The sequence below is a fragment of the Procambarus clarkii genome, chromosome 66 (genome assembly GCF_040958095.1).
Source record: "Procambarus clarkii isolate CNS0578487 chromosome 66, FALCON_Pclarkii_2.0, whole genome shotgun sequence".
NCBI lineage: Eukaryota > Metazoa > Arthropoda > Malacostraca > Decapoda > Cambaridae > Procambarus > Procambarus clarkii.
Genome location: NC_091215.1, coordinates 27289706 through 27309396, shown reverse-complemented (window position 1 = coordinate 27309396; position 19691 = coordinate 27289706). Strand labels below are relative to the sequence as shown.

Sequence of the window (19691 nt, the reverse complement as noted above, 5' to 3'; positions counted from 1 at the left end):
CCATAGAGGTGGGCTTTATTTATTTTATTACTTTTTACAATGGACCATGTTGTCAAAATACATTCCTTGCATTTGAAAGTGGATGCATTTCATTCCTGTTCAATCACAAACTGCAGGATTATCATTCCCAGAACATTATTGCAAGGGATTTGATAGCAATGCACGAGAAACTTAAGATAATTTGTTGCTTTGGCAGGGTTGTATAGCTATACTTTTTTAGCACGTTTGATAATGATCTAATACTTAATATTCAGTAAATGTGCACTGGTAATGCATTTTATACTGGATTCCACTTTGCCAAATATAACATTTTTATACTGACAGAACCACAATGCTAATTTAATTTGCATGTATTCTAGTTTAAAATACCTCAAACTTCATTCCATTTTTTATCATTAAGGAATTACACATGTTCAAATGTACGTTAAAAAATATAGCACTTTTTTTAACAAATAAGTGTTACGTGCTCAGCTTTGTGCACTATATGTTCTTTGGCTAATCAGTGAGGGTTTTTTAAAAGTAAAATTCAGGATGCACACACAATGGTATAAATAATACCATATCTAATTTTCAGTTTGGAATTATTGGTATTTTTGTATATGTAAGGGTGTGTGTATATATATATATATATATATATATATATATATATATATATATATGTCGTACCTAATAGCCAGAACGCACTTCTCAGCCTACTATTCAAGGCCCGATTAGCCTAATAAGCCAAGTTTTCATGAATTAATGTTTTTTCGTCTACCTAACCTACCTAACCTAACCTAACCTAGCTTTTTTTGGCTACCTAACCTAACCTTACCTATAAATATAGGTTAGGTTAGGTTAGGTAGGGTTGGTTAGGTTCGGTCATATATCTACGTTAATTTTAACTCCAATAAAAAAATATTGACCTCATACATAGAGAAAAGGGTTGCTTTATCATTTCATAAGAAAAAAATTATAGTAAATATATTAATTCAGGAAAACTAGGCTTATTAGGCAAATCGGGCCTTGAATAGTAGGCTGAGAAGTGAGTTCTGGCTACTAGGTACGACATATATATATATATATATATATATATATATATATATATATATATATATATGTCGTACCTAGTAGCCAGAACGCACTTCTCTGCCTACTATGCAAGGCCCGATTTGCCTAATAAGCCAAGTTTTCATGAATTAATTGTTTTTCGACTACCTAACCTACCTAACCTAACCTAACCTAACTTTTTCGGCTACCTAACCTAACCTAACCTATAGAGATAGGTTAGGTTAGGTTAGGTAGGGTTGGTTAGGTTCGGTCATATATCTACGTTAATTTTAACTCCAATAAAAAAAATTGACCTCATACATAATGAAATGGGTAGCTTTATCATTTCGTAAGAAAAAAATGAGAGAAAATATATTAATTCAGGAAAACTTGGCTTATTAGGCAAATCGGGCCTTGAATAGTTGGCCCAGAAGTGCGTTCTGGCTATTAGGTACGACATATATATATATATATATTTATATACATACACCCTGTCAAGAGCCTGGAAGGCTGTGATGTGACGGGATCCCCTCACTAAGAACTGAGCTGTCACTCGTCTAGTTACTTGTCTCGACCGGTACATCATTCACTACGCTAATATTACAATCCACACACATTTCCCTCTTAAACAAAAAAATTGGTGCCAAATATTTTAGCTACTTCGAGTTTTGATAATTTTATAGTGTTTAAAAATATTTGTAATGTTTTAAATACTTTTCATCAATTGCTTTCCTCTTGTGCAACAACTGTAGTAACAAGTAAAGAGTTGTTTGTGTAACTGAATGTGTTTGTATCATATGAGTAGCAGTGTTTCTGATGTTGGCTTGAAGGTTGTCTTATTCCATACAAAGGTGCTAAAGATTCATCTTGAAAATAGTATTAGAATCCCTCAATTCTAAAAAATAATTTATATTCCTAAGGTCTTCCTTATCAAACAAAAATAGCCAGATCTTTATGAGAGATGTTTCATTACGAATAAACATGTTGACTTTTCATCGTTTATAATTTCCCGATAGTAATGCAAATTAAATAATATTTTAATGCAAAATAAAGGGCAAATTTAAATTAACAAAGATGCACGATCTTCAATGACTAAAGAAAATATGCAGGGTAGGCACAATAAAAAAATATGCAAAGTATGTATATCAAACAAATATTGATTGGGCCAAATGTTAATTGCATTAGATAGCACGAATGTACAAACAGAAAATACAAAGATGAGGTTGATGGAATATTGAGAATTACCATTGTATTAATGGTAATATAATGAGAACTTGGTTAAGAAGTATGCCATGTGCTTTGATTTCAACCCTCAAAATGCAGGGACTGTTTTGAAAATTGTAACCATTTTCAGTCAAAGACCTGTTCAAATTGCTGGGCATAATTACGAATTGACAGACTGTATAGCTCATTGTATATACTGTGTATACATCGTGCAGCATTATCATAACCAATCTTAAGTAAAAATATGTCATGAGAACCCAACTGATCTATTACTTAACAAGAGAACTTTATCACACTTACCTGCCTATTTTAGCCGTCCTGTTAGGGACCGGTCGGCCGAGCGGACAGCACGCCGGACTTGTGATCCTGTGGTCCTGGGTTCGATCCCAGGCGCCGGCGAGAAACAATGGGCAGAGTTTCTTTCACCCCTGTGCCCCTATGTCCCTGTTACCTAGCAGTAAAATAGGTACCTGGGTGTTAGTCAGCTGTCACGGGCTGCTTCCTGGGGGTGGAGCCCTGGTCGAGGACCGGGCCGCGGGGACACTAAAAGGCCCGAAATCATCTCAAGATGACCTCCTTATCAAAAAAGAACTGTAATAATACACTGAACTTTATACCCTTCATCTTAATGCAGTACTTATTACATTTTCATTACTGTGCCCGAATGCCAAACAATTCTGTGTTCATTTTTTCTCCTCACATTCTTCAGCTACATGTTCTTGCTACACGAGTGTCACACAACTGCAGTTTTGTACATGTTCAGAATATAAAATCTTAATGAAAGCTGTAATTTGCAAAACAAGTACTGTACTATACATCACCTAGTATTTTGTGCAAGTATCTTTAAAGATTTCTTCCATTTAAAACAGAAAAACAGGTTGCAATTTTAATAATAAATGATAAAGAATGCCACATTTCCAATAACCATCCCTCCTTTATCAATTGAACTCCCTCCACCTATGTTACCCAGTCATCATAGTCTCTCCCATTACCAGTCTCAGAGTCCTAGTAGAGAAGTCAGGTTCACTCTCAACTCACTATTAGAAATTCTGGGTGGGACAGAAATGGTTGAGGGCATTTTTTATTAACTAATGGCCCTGTTCATCCAGCAGTAATTATAGGTACCCAGGGGTTAGTCAACTTCTGGTGGGGTTGCATTCTGAGGGTCAGTAATTCGACCTTGGGGAAACCTTCATATAAGCCTAACATGTATATACAGTATACATGTATACACTAGCTTACACACAGAGATCACACTAACGTGATGCTAGTGTGATCTGCCTATTCATTTGATTTGTTTATACACTAGATGCCTGTTCCCCAACACAATGAATTATTATAATTATCTTGTTCATTTTGCTTATTTACTATGCACCCAAATCTGTCTACTTGTCTGTGTCCCCCAGAACCCTTCTCACCTGTGCGAGTGCTGGCTCCAACTTCCACACAACTTCTCGGACAAGTTTCTGCCTTATCAGCAAACTTTGCGACACCCAAAGTCTTGTTCGTGTGCGCACCCGAGATATTTTTTAATGGTCTTCCAATTTCTTTTAAATTATTAACGAATTTTCTTCTCTAAGGTATCCATGACCCTTAGATGGTAAACGTCCAATATTTAGACGTTTCTTAATTTACTCTTGAGAAAATGTGACGCCTTCTCTAGCATGGTTAGCATCTAAACAATTCAAGGAATGAGTCCACAATCCATATATCTATAAAAATGTCTCCAAGATGGATGCATCGTATAACTTTCAACTGTCAATTTTGATTGCATGAGAATGTAATGGGGGGGGGGGGGAATCCCCCCCCCACCATACACCATTAAGTAGGGTTGACCCCTATTGTGACAATCAACAACTCCTATGAAGTCTGAAGTGGAGGTTTAGTTTTCCATAGTTTGTTTTCAACAGATTTTCAGCTGTTCATCACACATAACATAACCAGAGGGAGGGAGAGACCTAGGCACTGGTGGGTACACCATTTAGTATACAGTGCTATATTAGAGGATGCCCAAAGTACTTGGCATTCCTCATGTGATTAGGCCACATCTTCACTACACACTATCATCACTAACCAGTTTTTTGTACAACCATCACTATATCCACCTTCACTACAAGCAACCATCATCACTAACCATCTTTGCTTATAATATATTCCTCCCAAACCATCTTAACCTCATTCGTCATCATCACTGTCTTCACTGCATGTAATCTGCAACACTGTATTCATCTACATTATATATGAACATCCTCATCACTAACCATCACCAAATACCATTTTCATCTCTAACCATTACTTGGGGCACTGCTGGGGATCCCATGTACTGTACAAACCTCCCTCCATCACTTTCCTTACATCTCCTCAACATACTGGAGTGAACAATATGGAAGGAAAAGAAAAATAGCCAATGAAGAGTAGAGTAAGTCAAGCCTGGGGAGTAGAACTCCCAGAACCCTATCTAGATATTATCCAGGTATTATTGTCATTATAAAAGCCTAGATTAAGTTATTGGAAAGTATTTACAAAGCAGGTTTTATAATTTAAACAAATATTGTTCATTTGTGATGGGAAGATTCATTCAAGCATTTTTTGGTGGGAAGATTCAAAACAGCAAATTTTAAGCATTTTCGTCTTAGTTCATTGGTTTCCATCTAGTTTTAACCATATTCACATAAGCAACTGGCAGGCATAAGCATTTGTAATTAGGCTTTTTTATTTATTTATGTATAATTTTGGGGTAAAAGAATATCAAAATACAAGATTCATGATTCTTATTTTTTATTATTAAGAAACAATAATTTTCTTATAACAGAACTAGAACTATGTCTAATCTTTACTAGTACATTACTAGTACAATTATCCTCTGACAATGATGTGGTGATCAGTGTTAGGTCTGATGACCCACTTTAATAAAATGTCTGGGATCTTTTTATGCTGGAACCATTTAGTTTAAATTGCATTGATGTTCAGTAAGTAGGAGGTGTAGCAAATAAGCCAACCAGCCCTAAGACATAATAAAATTAACCTATGATTTCAAGGAAAAGAATGTGGTTATCCAGTTATACAAAACTTTGATGGGCATCAATATGGACTACTGTATTCAAGCACAGAGACCTCATCCCAAAACCAAGTTAACTCAAATACCAGGAAAAGTTGTGGGTCTTAAGACTACCAACCAAACAAGGCAGATCTCATCGAGACAAAATACTGAACAAATTGGAAGATAATAAATAAATATAAATATATTATATGTACAGTACCTGTATATATTTATAAAATCACTTTTTAATAGGTCCAATGTAACTTGCACAAGGGGCAGCAACTTCAAGCTCAACAAGCCACAATGTAGTATAGAAAATAGGATATACTTTTTCTACCTACAGGGTAATAAACCCATGAACTTTCCAACCTGCTATAGCCATGAATGCTAACAAAGTACTCTAGATCAAAATACAACTGGAAAAACCAAGAACAATGGAGCCTCCCACTGAAGCCCCTACAGATGTGGCCCTCTCAGAGACCCCTCAAGTAAATTCAGGTACATTAAACTAAAATGCAATAAATAACTATATACAATCTAAATTTGTTGCCCCAAAGGAGTCCGTTTGATAATATAACGACGTGATGAACTCTACATCATATGTTTGCAATGACATTGAATGCAACAGAAAAATTTAAATATTAATGTTGAATAATTTTCACTTCATAAGAGGATACCTAACAGACAAATGGTATATCAACACTAGCAGCATTGACTGGGCTTTCTAGAGATAGGTGTTGGTGATGGCATCAGTAAAAGTAAAGTGTCCATACCAACTTAGTCTTTCCAAGTGAAGAGGAGAGGCAGTGTCAGGAGCGGGTCAGCCGTTCGTGGATTCTTCATCCAGATTGCCCACGTCTTCTCCAGCAAGTCAAACACACCTGCGACATGCACAAATGTTGTAATAACGTTAAGTTTTTAATTACAAATAACATTTTGAATTCATGCACGATAAGAAAAATAATTAAATCTGAATACATGAATGAAATTATACTAATTATTAATTTTTATTAGGTTGAATATGAAATTTAACTATAAAGTGACAACAGCAATGTTGAGAAACACCAAGAGCAGACGTATGTTGATAAAATTTTACCCGTAAGGACTATCAATTTTAGATTTTATAAAGCCCTTACTGGCAGACCTTTATCTACAATTAATATTGAAGTCTTGTCACATCATGGAATTTCTCAGAAACAGACCAATATACTGTATTGTACTTCTAGTGTTCGAGTAAGTGCAAGTCAACTTTTTTTTTCTCTTCATATTTTCACTCATATTTAAAAAAAAAAACTTAAGGTTCAATACAACAAGAATTTATGTTTGTACTGTATAAGAGAACTGCAAGCCAATACATTATTCTACAACAGCTCGGCTGTACACCTGTCTGAAAATTACCTATTTACCATATTTAACAAGTGCATATATTATTTAATATTAGACTACATTTATAATGATACAAAGCTAAGCTGAATTCATTTATTGGGCACGAGTGTTATAGTCAGTTTACTGGATTTCTCAAATATCTACGTGTTGAGAGAACATGTTTCAGAACTCAGCCAGCTCACAAGTGACAAGAGTTGACAATGAAGATTTGCTCATGGTTTTGCCAACTTTCTGCCACCTAAACTTATGTTGATTACATTTCTCTATTCCTTTCGTGTCTTGGGACATTCTATTTTTTGATGGAGCACTCGTGTCTTCCTGCAATGATTTAGCTGGTCATGAAAGGCATCGCCTTTGATTTTTATTTTAAAACAGTGATCACTGTTGGAGTTTTGTTCTTGATAATTGTACATCAAGCATGAGGCTATTATTATCAAAGTGGCTTATGCTGTAACTGCTGCCAGCAAGGTTAGGATAGGTTGCTAATTGTGAGAACATTGGGCTGGGACACAACTGTATTACTGCCAACATCTGGTATTGACGATGGTCACATTGTCAAGTCCACTTTTTTTTTCAAGTCCATGTTGGTCACAACATAGTAACAAGTGGTAAAATAATGCTGTCATTTACTATTGGATTGAGATTAAAGAAATTTATTACAGATTGACAGACACATTATTGTCACTAAGTACTAAGGATCGCATTGAAACTTAAAATACTGAACAAGCTAGAGGATGTCGATTTGATCCTGACAATTTCTCCAAAACATCAGATGCAAGACAAACAAGGAACAATAGTTTCAAGCTCAACAAACCTCAATGTAAGACTGAAAACAGGAGGTGCTTTTTCAACCCATAAGGTTATAAACCCATGGAACTGCCTACCCACCCAAGCTGTAAATGGCAAAACCGTTAGCTTTTAAAGTCAATCTGGAGAGGATCAAGACAAATGGAGGGCCCCTCAACAAGACGCTGGCTTCCTGTTCTCATCGAGGCCACTGTGTTAGTCGCCCTCGGGTAAAGTTACAGTATACATATTCTCCAACTCTCATTCACCCTACATCCCTCTTCTCTCTCGCTTTTCCCTCTCATCCAACACCATACTGACCTACAGCCACTGTTTTGACGAAGTCCGGTTCACCACCCTCTCTGAAGAAAGGGTATGTGACGTCATGAGTGTCTGAGAGGAGGGCAAGGAGAGTGGCACGAGTCTCTGGTGCACAACATTCCAGGGCACGGGTGTGACGGTGGTTGCTGCTCTTTATGCTCAGTCCATCCACCTCTGGGATGCTCAGACGGAGATACCTGTAATATATGGTACGCAGTGAGGGATAGACCGAGGTTCCTGCAATAATTAATAAAATTTATTTTGTAACAAAGTATTAACACAAGTTCATGGAATATAAATCCTGGCTAACTAGTCTAACAGCATTATGCAAGAGGATAACTTAAGGAAATGCAGGAAAGAAAAGGATGATTTGACTATGCAGTATATTCTTGGGCCACCAGAGAGCCTTTCCCACAGTTCACAACATCAAACTAATGCAAAACATTAAAGTGCGAGCTGGAGTGACTGAACACGAAACTGAGCGAAAAACACTTATAAAACTGAAAAATGTCCCAGTGAAAGCAGTCACAATGGAGGGAATAAAAAGTTGGTTTCATAAGGGTCAGCCTGAAGACCCACACTGGTCCTATTATATTTCTAAATGAACCGAGGATAACTTCCGAATAACTAGACTATTTGAAAACGGTGCAAGAATGTTCTAATAAAAGGATACTAAAATTCAACCTAAACTTCAAGGCAATGTGGAAGGAGAGAATGCAGCTCGAAAGATAGGCAACTCTCAAATTTGTTAAGGTAAAAATAAAGAGCTAAGCATCACACCAGGCCTATTGCCAGAGGTTTATACAAATACCTTCAGGAACCTGGTCAAGAAATCATGCAGAGAACTACTCACCTTATCACCTAATTGTGCTTGCCAAGGTTGAGCTACAATATTTGGGGTCATGTCTCTCTACCATCAATCAACTGATGTACAGGTTTGACATATGTGGTATACAAGATTCTAAATGATTCCTTACACAAGTTTCTAAAGGCAGTTATTCTGGCCAACCTAGTATATGTCACTGATGAAATTCTCTTTATATGGGTTTCAGGGCATAGGTCTGGCATAATATCAACCCTCTGGTTTCTCTCCCTGATTATTGAAGGATTTCATCTCCGAAATGGTACTGTGTATCTGGCCTCCTGTTCCCTACACCTATCTTCATTACATTAGATTTACTGGGGTTAAACTCTAATAGCCATTTATTGGACCATTCCTTCTTTTTGTCCAGGTCATCTTAAGTTGTTGTTGCTTCATGCTGTTCTCTGTCTTAATTCTTCTCATAATTTTAACATTATCAAAAAACACCGAGAGGAATGAGTCTTATACCCTCTGGAAGATCATTTACATGCATAAGAAACTGGATAGGCACAAGTACAGAACCCTGTGGGACTCTGCTAGTGACATCGTGCCATTCTTAGGTCTCACTCCTTACAATAACCATTACTTCCTATTGCTTAGGTACTCCTTTATCCACTGGAGCACTAACATTGTAACCTTTTGTTAAATTGTCTGACTGCCTATTTCAAATTGTCTATATACCTAGTCATAAAAGTATTTGTGTGTATGTCTGGTAACATACTACATGTGTAAAGGAAGAAATGTACAGTATATGTTTATCACTCAGAATGTTTGGTAATATGTTTTTTTGTTTGTGATGTTTCTTATTTATGTATGAACATGTTGTACTGAACGGGGCGTAAACAATCTGCAAACGAATAGATTGGTAGAAAAACCAACGCCATGTTGGTTTAATTAAAAGACGGGTTCCAAGATGTTTCTCAATACAGTACACAAATATTGCTGGGCAAGAACCCACGGGGAAATTCTTATCTGTAACTACACATAAATACCAATAGGCAGGTCACCCCACGGGCTCACCATAGTCCGTGCTACTTCAAACTTATTGTTCTGAGTAGCTGAATCTAAAACAACCACAAAAGCAGGTCACCCACTTGTTAGTATGCAGGAGGTGTTCGCCTGGGCTGATGGTGAGGATGGAGAGTGGACTCTCGTTGCTGTTAACGGCGGGGCCAACCTCGGCATTGTGGAAGAGGTGGTCACCTTCCTGCATGGTGAAGCTCATGTTCACGCAAAAGCCATCAGCTGACCCCGTTCCTCGGTCCCTCAAGATCTGCTGAGCCTTCTCCATCGTCTTGGCCGACAGCAGCGCCCGACACAAGAAATGACGAGCTGCCAAAGCACCAACATTGTGGTTATCACTAATGTGATGCATTAAAGGATAATAAATCGACTATACAATGTATATTTTAATTAAAATTAATTTATATTCGTCAAATTAATTGTCAAAATATACAAACATACAGGAAGTTAAATCTACTATGAAGCGCGTCCCGAAGAGACATAAACCAGTGAAGACGACTCACGGGTTTTGCCAGCCAGGACAGTCTGTGGGTAGAGGGCGTTGATGGAATAGACGAGACCGTGATGGTTGTAGCCCATGCAGTAGCCTGGCAGGTGGCCGGGGTAGCAGTAGGCAGTGAAGCCCTCGCTACGGATGCCCCACTTGCCCTGCGGCTCTGCCTCCGTGATGTGGGCAGACACCATATACGTGTGGTTGAGGTTCTCCGGCAGGGCGTCCTCAGTGTGTCCCAACAACACCTACAGTGTGAGAACACAGGCGTAGTTTTGCTCCTTTATTATGCACTACATATTCATAGTATGAGTGGTTGTGGACCTCATACTGGATCCGTCATAGATCCATGGCTCTTCATGCATAGTAACATGATGATATATGTAGAGGGGAATAGCTACAGTAGATTTCACATTATTTGCTTCAGGTCTATTTAATTTTACTAGAGTTCTCGATATATACCTCGGCCATCAGGCTGCTCAAGAGCAAACCGGGGAGGGGTAATCAATTCCCCTGTAATACAAAATCTTCGGGTAACGTACCATTAATATTACGCATTCGGGGGCCATATGGGATGGGATCTACAGGAGACAGATTCTGATTCCATCATTGATGACTTCATTATATATGCACCTTGTTTAAGACAAGCATTTTACAATTATATTTTGAGTACATTGCAATCAATGTGTCAACTATGCTGACCTGTCCCTCGTGGTTGACGCAGACGGCGGAGCAGCCATTGGTGCCGGAGGAGCGTGCCTTCCCGCTATTCTTGGGCACGATCTGATCCATGTGGAGCAGCATCAGCTGTTCTCAGTAAAAAATACATTAGTTTGTCTTCACAAACATTGACTAGGGTTTAAAACCTTAAAAAAAGTATGTACCCTTTTTACGCCATTGCTACTTTTGTTAAACACATAATCTGGCGGAAAGGGGGCTGTTATACGTGTTCAGAACAAGTTGTGGAAGGGACCGCGAAATATATCCAGAAAGGAAGACTCACTTTGTGGAAGGGGACATGAGCTCCATCAGCGGTGCCCTGGAGCTCCCTAACGTACTGGGGAAAATTCTCCTGCAGGGAGGCAAGGGTGAGGTCGTAGGCGGCGCGGCCCTCAGAGGTTTCGTAGGCCGGCAGGAAGTCTTCGTGCAAGTCCTTGCATGTAGCCAGGAAGTCTTCGATGATGCCGCGGAAGGTGCGGCCCTGCAGGAATAATATTAATAATAAAAAAGAGTTGCGCCGTGCTTAGTATTCCTCAAGTTGTGTGAGCCCTGCATGACTATGTTCATACACTAACCTGTCTCACCAATGAATACATTATGCTCCAGGTACACACAGTTGATCATACAACAGTCTTTCACTGTGCTTATACAGTAAACAGACTGCATACGTCATGCTCCAACTATACACACACATGTGAATCATACAACACCTTTATGTTGGCTGATTCATAGGCAAGATAACTACAGTCCCTAAAGCCAGTAATTAGCAGAGCGTTTCGGGCAAATCTTGACAAAAAGTTGGAGAACAACATACAAGATTAACGTTGTAATTCTTGAAACAAAACGAGATCAACTAATTTGTATGAAGTGAACCCATCTCGCCCCACCCTGCACACACCCCGAGTACTTACGACGTCGTAGCCAACTTCGTAGTAAGTGCCGCTGGTATAGAGGACGGGCAGGGCGTTACGGCGCCCCATGTCTGCTGGGGCGGGCATCTCGTGGGCGTAGTGGGACTGGCGGCGGGTCCTCAGCTACTTTTATAAAGAACAGGACAGCAGAGATTAGGCTCCGACAGCTGGGATTAAACTTGGTCAGCTGAATGTGAGCTACACCAAGTGAAAACAAAATTCTATAGTGCAGGCGATGAGTCACAATAACGTGGCCTGGTGGTCTGGTCAACACACTAGAATCTGACCACGCATAATCTTTCCTGCCTCTACTCTACACAGACGCCGTCTTGTTGAATCTGCTCTAATACACAATGTACCCAACATGAACTTGAGTCCTGGCTTTGTTGCTGTAGACTCTTCCCTTTCACAGTATATACTCAAATACTCTAATTTTTCTAACAAACGTGACCTAACATAAGCTTATCCCTTCCATTTATCTTTCTTTCTCTTTCGTTTTCTTTCTCTTCTCCCTTTTTCTGTTCATTGTCCTCTACGCTCCCTTGCTATCGTCTTATTCCTATTACTATCTCCTCATTCGGTGGTTATAATAGGAGCTGCCTCGTATGGGCCAATAGGCCCTCTGCAGCTCTTATTATTACTACTATCCCCACTACTACACCTTACTTTGCTCCTCAACTCTCTCTCGCCTATTTATTGCCTGTCTCTACTTTCCTCATCACAATCGACTTGAGAATGGTCCAGGACGGACCGAAACGTCGTCGTCCCTTCACCTTCTAGTGTGTGGTCTGGTCAACATAATTCTATAGTATTTAAGCTGGTTTAGGCAGCGGAGGAGGGAGTTAAACCACTCAACACAATAATTTTTACGGGAAATTTTGAAACTATAGCCAATTAATCCGAGCATTTCATTATATTTGCAACAGAAACAAGGAACAATATACAACTTGGAATTAAATCAGAGATTTAACAAAGCGATCAATTGAATGACGATTGACGAATCACTCGTCAATCGAATGACGTAAAAGCTGGACTGGTACCCCTCCACTGGTGACGGAGAGAGGGGGGGGGGGGGAACTGACGTCTACAGGATCTCTCCCTGTCTCCGGCTGTCTGCTAGCCGTCTCGTGTCTTCTGGACTTACATACAAACCATGAGTAGAGGCATTACAAATTTCAGCAGGTCCTTTAAGCAAATGATTTTCCAGAGTCAAAATGCGAACATCAGTAAGAGGTGTTCTCAGGCTGTGAGACCGAGTCAAGGGCGTCACATCTTATGTCTAATTAATCCCAAACCTCGTCATTGTACTTACAATCTTACAATCATCGATACTTACAATCCTACCTCAGTGACAGGCTCCAGTATGTATCTGTGAATGACGCTAAACTCTCCCACTCTGCCAATTAACAATGGCGTTCCACAGGGCAGTATTCTGGGTCCACTCCTCTTTTTCCATTTACATCAATGATTTGAGTTTATCCGAGAGCCACTAACAATAGTAGCCTCGATGAGGACAGGAAGTATTTGCATTTACATGGTAACTTACATTTTACTTGTAAATGTTAACAAATTTACAGCTTCGGCAGTAAATATTCCATGGGTTAACCCTGTGGGTGAGGAAGCCTCTCCTGTTCTCAGTCCTACATTGTGGCTTGAGCTTGAAACCTTTGCTCCTTGTTTGTGTTACATCTGACCTTTTGAAGAAATTTTCCGGATCAACATCCTCCAAATTGTTCAGTAATGACACTAATGCTCCGGTCAGATCTTCCTAATGACACTCAACACTTGAAGCCAAATTTATTTGCTGATGACACAACTTTTCTTTTCTCTAATGCTTATCCTCTTATTCTCAATAACACTGGCCAGTAGACAGTCACCAGTCAGTAAACAATCATCAGTCAGTAGACAGTCAGCAGTCAATAGACAAATAGTAGATAGTCAGAAGTTAATAGACAGACAGTAGACAGAAGTCAATAGACAGACAGTCAGCAGTCAATAGACAGTCAGCAGTCAGTAGACAGTAGACTGGTCAATAGACAGACAGTAGACAGTCAGTAGTCAATAGACAGTAAACAGTCAGTAGTCAATAGACAGGCAGTCACCAGTCAATAGACAGGCAGTCACCAGTCAATAGACAGGCAGTCACCAGTCAATAGACAGGCAGTCACCAGTCAATAGACAGGCAGTCACCAGTCAATAGACAGGCAGTCACCAGTCAATAGACAGGCAGTCAGCAGACAGTCAACAGTCAGCAGCAGCTGCCGCCTGAGGCACGAGTTGCCGCTTTGAGAATTATTTGATACATAATTTTCGGAAGGTAACATTTCTAATTAACGGTTGGCAGGTAATCGTTTACCGCAGTTACTGATAAGTGGAGAGGAAGGGGGGGGGGGGTCCTGTACTCTGATGTGTTCACTCCCTGTTTCCTACCTCCTGTTTCTCCCCCTTTACTCCTGTTTCTCCCCTTACCTCTTAAAAGACACGAACATAAGCAAATAAACGACCAGAGAAAGCCAGAGATACACCGACAAACAAATATGTGGATAAAAAGGCATAAATAAACCAAGATAACAGGTTTACCTTGAGACTAGTATCGTCTCTGATAACGTGTTTACCTTAAGGGGGAGAATGGGTGGGGGTAGTGCTCAACTATCAGTTTCTCATTATCAACGCGCTCAATACAAGCACTAGACATGTCGAGGAGAGCGCGTCTATATGTTCATTTCTATATATTTCTCTATGTGTGCGTCTCTATCTGATTTTCCGTTTCTTTCTGCTCAACAAAGAGCTGCAGTTAAAAAATAAAAATCCTAGAAATAGTCAAACGCAATTATAACTTCAAGTAAAAAAAGGTAGTTGTTCAACTGTATAAATCCCTGGCGAGCTCCGACTTGGATTATTGTATCCAAGTATGGAGACCTCATCTTCAGAGGGACATATACCTACTGTAGAGAAAGTTCAGCACAAGGCGAGAAAAACCATTACAGAAGTGGACTCTCATACCATGTATGGTTGAGAGCCTCACGACTAACACCACTACAAACCAGACATGACAGGGCTGATCTCATCGAAACTTTTAAAATACTGAATAATTTGGAGGATGTTGATCCAGACCACTTCGTCCGAAGGTCAGATGTAACACAAACAACGGACAACGGTTTCAAGCTCAACAAGCCACAATGCAGGACGGAAAACAGGTTATTTTTAACTCATAGGTTTATAAACCCATGGAACCGCCTATCCGCCGAAGCCGTAAATGCCAAAACGCTGATGAATTTCAAAATCCATCTCGACAAAATAATCAGGACAAATGGGGGGGGGGGGGACCTTCGACAAGCCACCGGCTTCCTGTCCTCGCTGAGACCACTAGAGATATAATGGTCGTCAGGTAAATATAGCTGCAATTCATTTCTTCCCAGTACAATGTGTATATACTGTACTGATGCTGATCTTTTCTCGGGGCACACTTGATGATCGGCACAGTCTCCAGAGTCTTCCCAAGGACTCGCCATCATAATTATCCTAATTAATTATCGTATTTTAGCCTCCCTTACCATTATGATTTAGTTTTTGTAAATAAAATGTGGTGGGCAGTTGCAGAGCTTGAAGATGCAGAGGCATTCTTCGATTCATCAAAGTTCAAGATGGAAGTTACTTCATTTTGACAATTGCTTGTATGAACACCCATATTCATATTTATACAAAACGGTTGTTTATGCAAAATTATCTGATTCCAGTTACATCTGCAAGGAAAATGCATAGCTTCTTGAACCTTTAAGTCAAGATTTAACTTTATAAGGTAATGACGACGCTAACCCAAATACATCTCACATGTCGATATAGCGAGGTTGGGTGAGGCTGTGATAGGTATGGCTGCTCATGAGTCTTGTAGTACAGTAGGCTACGTTCTCGCTCTACAGCCTCACAAACGTAGATTCCGGGTTCGATCCCCTGACAGGACAGAAAATTGTTGGGACCATTAACTTTCAACTGATGGGCCTGTTCATCAAGTGGTAATTAGGTACTCTGGAGTTAGGCAACTGTTGCGGGTTGCATCCTCATGATTGATTTTAATTGTTGCCGCCGAAGGCGGCTAGTTTATTGTGCACCCCATACTCATCCTCTGAGCGGTAGCGCAAAAGCATTACAGAGGGCACAAAAGGTCTTTATCAGACCTCATCTTAGATTATTACATAAACAATTTCATCTATCCTTCACACCTTATAGTTACAATGTCAGCTAGTTACAGAGAAAGTGCAATTTCAAGAGCTATATATTTACAGTAAGTCATCATATACATTAATGGTAGGTCTTATCGCTAATACATAATAGTTTGACCAATGGGGATATTACAGTCATAGGGGAGCTTCTGTTTATTATTAGTCCTCACAATACACTACTTGTTTCTGAATCTCATATGTCGTTCATCTACTGAAAGCGAAATGCGGATACAGTGCAAGGATTGCATACTAATCTCAGTTAACTCCTAGTGAATATCTTGACCTTAGTTGAACGGTTAAATCGCGCGAATCGAAACCAGGTATCAACCAGCGCCGGTAAATGAATGGCCGAAGACTATGTATAGTTAATAATCCTTGAATGTGGGTGGAGACGCGAGCAGAAATGTGGGAGAGAAGCGACTTACCTATGTGTCTGGCGGTGGGCGTCCGGGGAGTGAGTTAGTGTGGACCAGCCAGCCTACCCACCTACCTACTGGTCATTCCCCCCCTCAAGGGAGGGGGTCCCTGCGCGCGCTCAGGTGTAACACCTCCCTTGGCTCTTGCTACTTACCTTTCACTGACTTCCGGGAAAAGAAGTTTAGCTCTTTATGTCACGCCTACAAATCGTGTTCAACAGTACTAAAGTTCGAATTATCTGTTTCCTTAAATTTCTTCGGCTCATTTCCATTTCCAGCTTCCATCTATGTTCTCTAGTCCAAATTTTCTCAATTTAAAGACTGTCCGTGTCTCTTTTCCTCAGTATTTTGTATGCAATGATTATGTCCCCTGTTTCTTCTCTCTTGTATGGTTGCGAGAGCCCATGCATCGAGGCATGGAGCCACCAAGCACAGTAACGTAGCCTGTGTACATGTAGTTAGTGTCCGGAGGCCGTGCAAGCGACCACGAAGCCCAGAATAATCGTTCAGCAAACCGTATTAGGGCAGTCGGGAGCCTGTTAGAAGGATGGGGCGACATTTGTAAAACTTCTGCTACCTGCATTAATGTTGTCACTGACTCGATGTTTCGGAGACCTCTTGTTGTTGTTCTTGGACATAAAAAAATCCCACCCTTTAGGAAGTACTTGGACCCCATACCTGCCTGTAATGTGGTACTACAGACCTGTCTGTGCTGTGGTACTACACACCTGCCTGTACTGTGGTACTACAGACCTGCCTGTACTGTGGTACTACAGACATGTCTGTGCTGTGGTTCAAGTTCAAGTATGTTTATTGAGATAAGAAAGAAATACATCTCAAAGGGATAGAGTAGCTTAGGCTATTTCTATCCCCCTTGCTGTGCTGTGGTACTACGCACCTGTCTGTGGTGTAGGACTACACACCTGCCTGTGCTGTAGGACTACACACCTGCCTGTGCTGTAGGACTACACACCTGCCTGTGCTGTAGGACTACATACCTGCCTGTGCTGTGGTACTACGCACCTGCCTATGCTGGAGACACGGGTGGTTCACGTCCACTGCTTTGTTTATAAACAGACGCGTTTCTAATTGTCACGCATTTCTAACATTTCCTAATTAACAGCAATTAATTATTGAAATCTACCTAATAAGCATACCTTAATCATTCTAGTATTTTATTGCTTATTCCGCTTTACTGTTCCTCTGTCTTGTGGTTTTATTATAAAACATTTACTGTAGTTGAACAAATCCACCAGGGCCGTGACGAAGATTCGAACCTACGTCCGAGAGCATCCCAGACGCAGGTTCGAATCCTTGTCACGGCCCTTGTGGATTTGTTCATTTTATACATCAAGTTATTGTGATTTTTTGTGTGTTTCTTACTGTAATTGTTCATTGTGTAGTATGCAGGCTGTTCTCATGAATTCGTATCAAGTAATGTGAGTAGGTCCGACAGGCAGGATTTATATTTTACATAACCATGTTATTATTTTATAAGATTGTGCAAATTAGTGATTAACATATTACAAGTGAAGCAAACCATTGTGTTGGGGAACTATCCAGCGGTCGACCCCACAGACGCATTCATAAATTTTAACATGCTCTATATCATATATTATATATCATGCCCTCTATATGCTGTTCATTCAAAACGGGAATGTTCTCAAATATAAATTAATATTATAATATATTAGCATAATATTATATAACCTCTTTAATATTTTAGTTTGTACTTTCCATGACAATTTATAACAAGTTGTTTTCAAAGAACAGTGTTCAGCCCAGAAAACTATATAACACTGTTTACAAGGATGTGAAAGCAGAAAGATATAAGCAATATTATAGGAACCCGTGTAATACCGCGTGTAGATGAAGAGAAATAGGTAGAAATGAATGAATAGAGATAGGAAAGGGGGAAGGAATGGAGAAAGGGAAAAGAAATGGGAGGGGAAACAGTAAAAAAAAAAAAAAAAAAGTTAAAAAATTAGGAAACGAGATAATGCTACCACCATCCATTTAGATTTATTATAGACAAAAATTAAATTATTTCTTCCACCTGTTACCACTGATAACATTAAAATCTAAAATCATAAATGTGATTAAATTATCTTCCAGGTCTAAATCTTTCAACAATTTAAAAAAAAAGTGCTCTTCCCTCTATCTTACATTGCATGATGTTAGAATAAATCAAATATCTTTGGATATCAGATTTAAGGCAATCATTCAAAAATGAAAGATTTACATTTTTTACTATTTACTTAACACAGCAAAATTAATTAAATGGCCAATAGCAATGGAGTCACTTAAACGGTGGGGGGGCAGGTCAAGGCCCCACCACTCGCATGTAGAGGACTATCTGCTCTGGGTCTCAATGTTGAGCAAGAAAAGTAGAGGCACACAAAGTAATTCTATATTATTACAAAATTCTAGAGACAAAGGACCTAAACCCCTATTCGTTGACAGCGATCAACAGTGCCCATTAGTTAACATTTTTCTCTCGCAACTTAAGAACATCTAAATGAAGAAATTATACAGCTAAATTTACTACCATTGTATTTGAACTTAACCTTTTTCCTCATGTGATTTAGTATTGCCATTTGTTTTGTTTTTTTTCCTTATTTCTGCACAAATGTTTTCCAGATTTTACTAACTACAGTACATGTACTGTACATACTGCATTAGCCTTTACAACACTACATATATGTGGCCTGTGGTACGTACTGTACTAAGGAGTCATCCCAGGTGTAGGATAAGTGGGACATTTCATTTCACAGTAAATTTGCATTTATTCCTTTGTACACAAAGTAAATACATGCAAAAAAAATCTTAATGCTCAAGTAAAAACAATATTTAAAAACATGCATTTGCTTATGAGTGAAAAGAAAAATATTTAGTTTTTACTTAAATATGGCATGAACACATTCCTTCTGGCTACATATTTTCAAAAACCAATACTCATTAATGCCATGCATAATACTTTTTTATGCAAAGACAAAATATGAATGAACTTGCTAAACAAATGTTTGGAAAGCAATTACTGATATTTCATACTACAAATAATAAGGCTCTAGTACAGTCAGGAATGGAGTACATTAATATAGAATAATTATTTTATCAAAGATAAATCCGTTCTAAAATCTGACTGGATAACTGTGAATGTCGGGAAAAACATTCTAAATGGTTCATCACAAAGTTTCCACAGGTTTCAAGCTGTCTTGGACAGGAACATCAGTAGTCAAGCATTAATGAAAATGTTGCTTCAA

At 39.2% G+C, this 19691-nt stretch overlaps 1 protein-coding gene across 4 annotated transcripts; it reads right to left on the bottom strand.

Annotated features, from left to right (window-relative positions):
- Window positions 1-5014: 5014 nt before the first annotated feature.
- On the bottom strand, window positions 5015-17498 carry t (C45 family peptidase tan). 4 transcript variants are annotated; one of them, XM_045760312.2, is made up of 8 exons: window positions 17452-17498; window positions 11793-11915; window positions 11165-11362; window positions 10864-10968; window positions 10175-10409; window positions 9743-9980; window positions 7787-7983; window positions 5015-6174 (listed from the first exon to the last, which is right to left on the bottom strand). In XM_045760312.2, exons 2-8 carry the CDS (start codon window positions 11877-11879, stop codon window positions 6071-6073), a joined length of 1164 nt encoding a protein of 387 aa, XP_045616268.1. In that variant the 5' UTR covers window positions 11880-11915; window positions 17452-17498; the 3' UTR covers window positions 5015-6070. The 4 variants fall into 4 exon arrangements, with proteins under 4 accessions (XP_045616268.1, XP_045616269.1, XP_045616266.1 ...); XM_045760313.2 differs by lacking the exon at window positions 17452-17498 and adding an exon at window positions 17427-17448; XM_045760310.2 differs by lacking the exon at window positions 17452-17498 and adding an exon at window positions 16438-16580.
- Between the last annotated feature and the right edge of the window lie 2193 nt (window positions 17499-19691).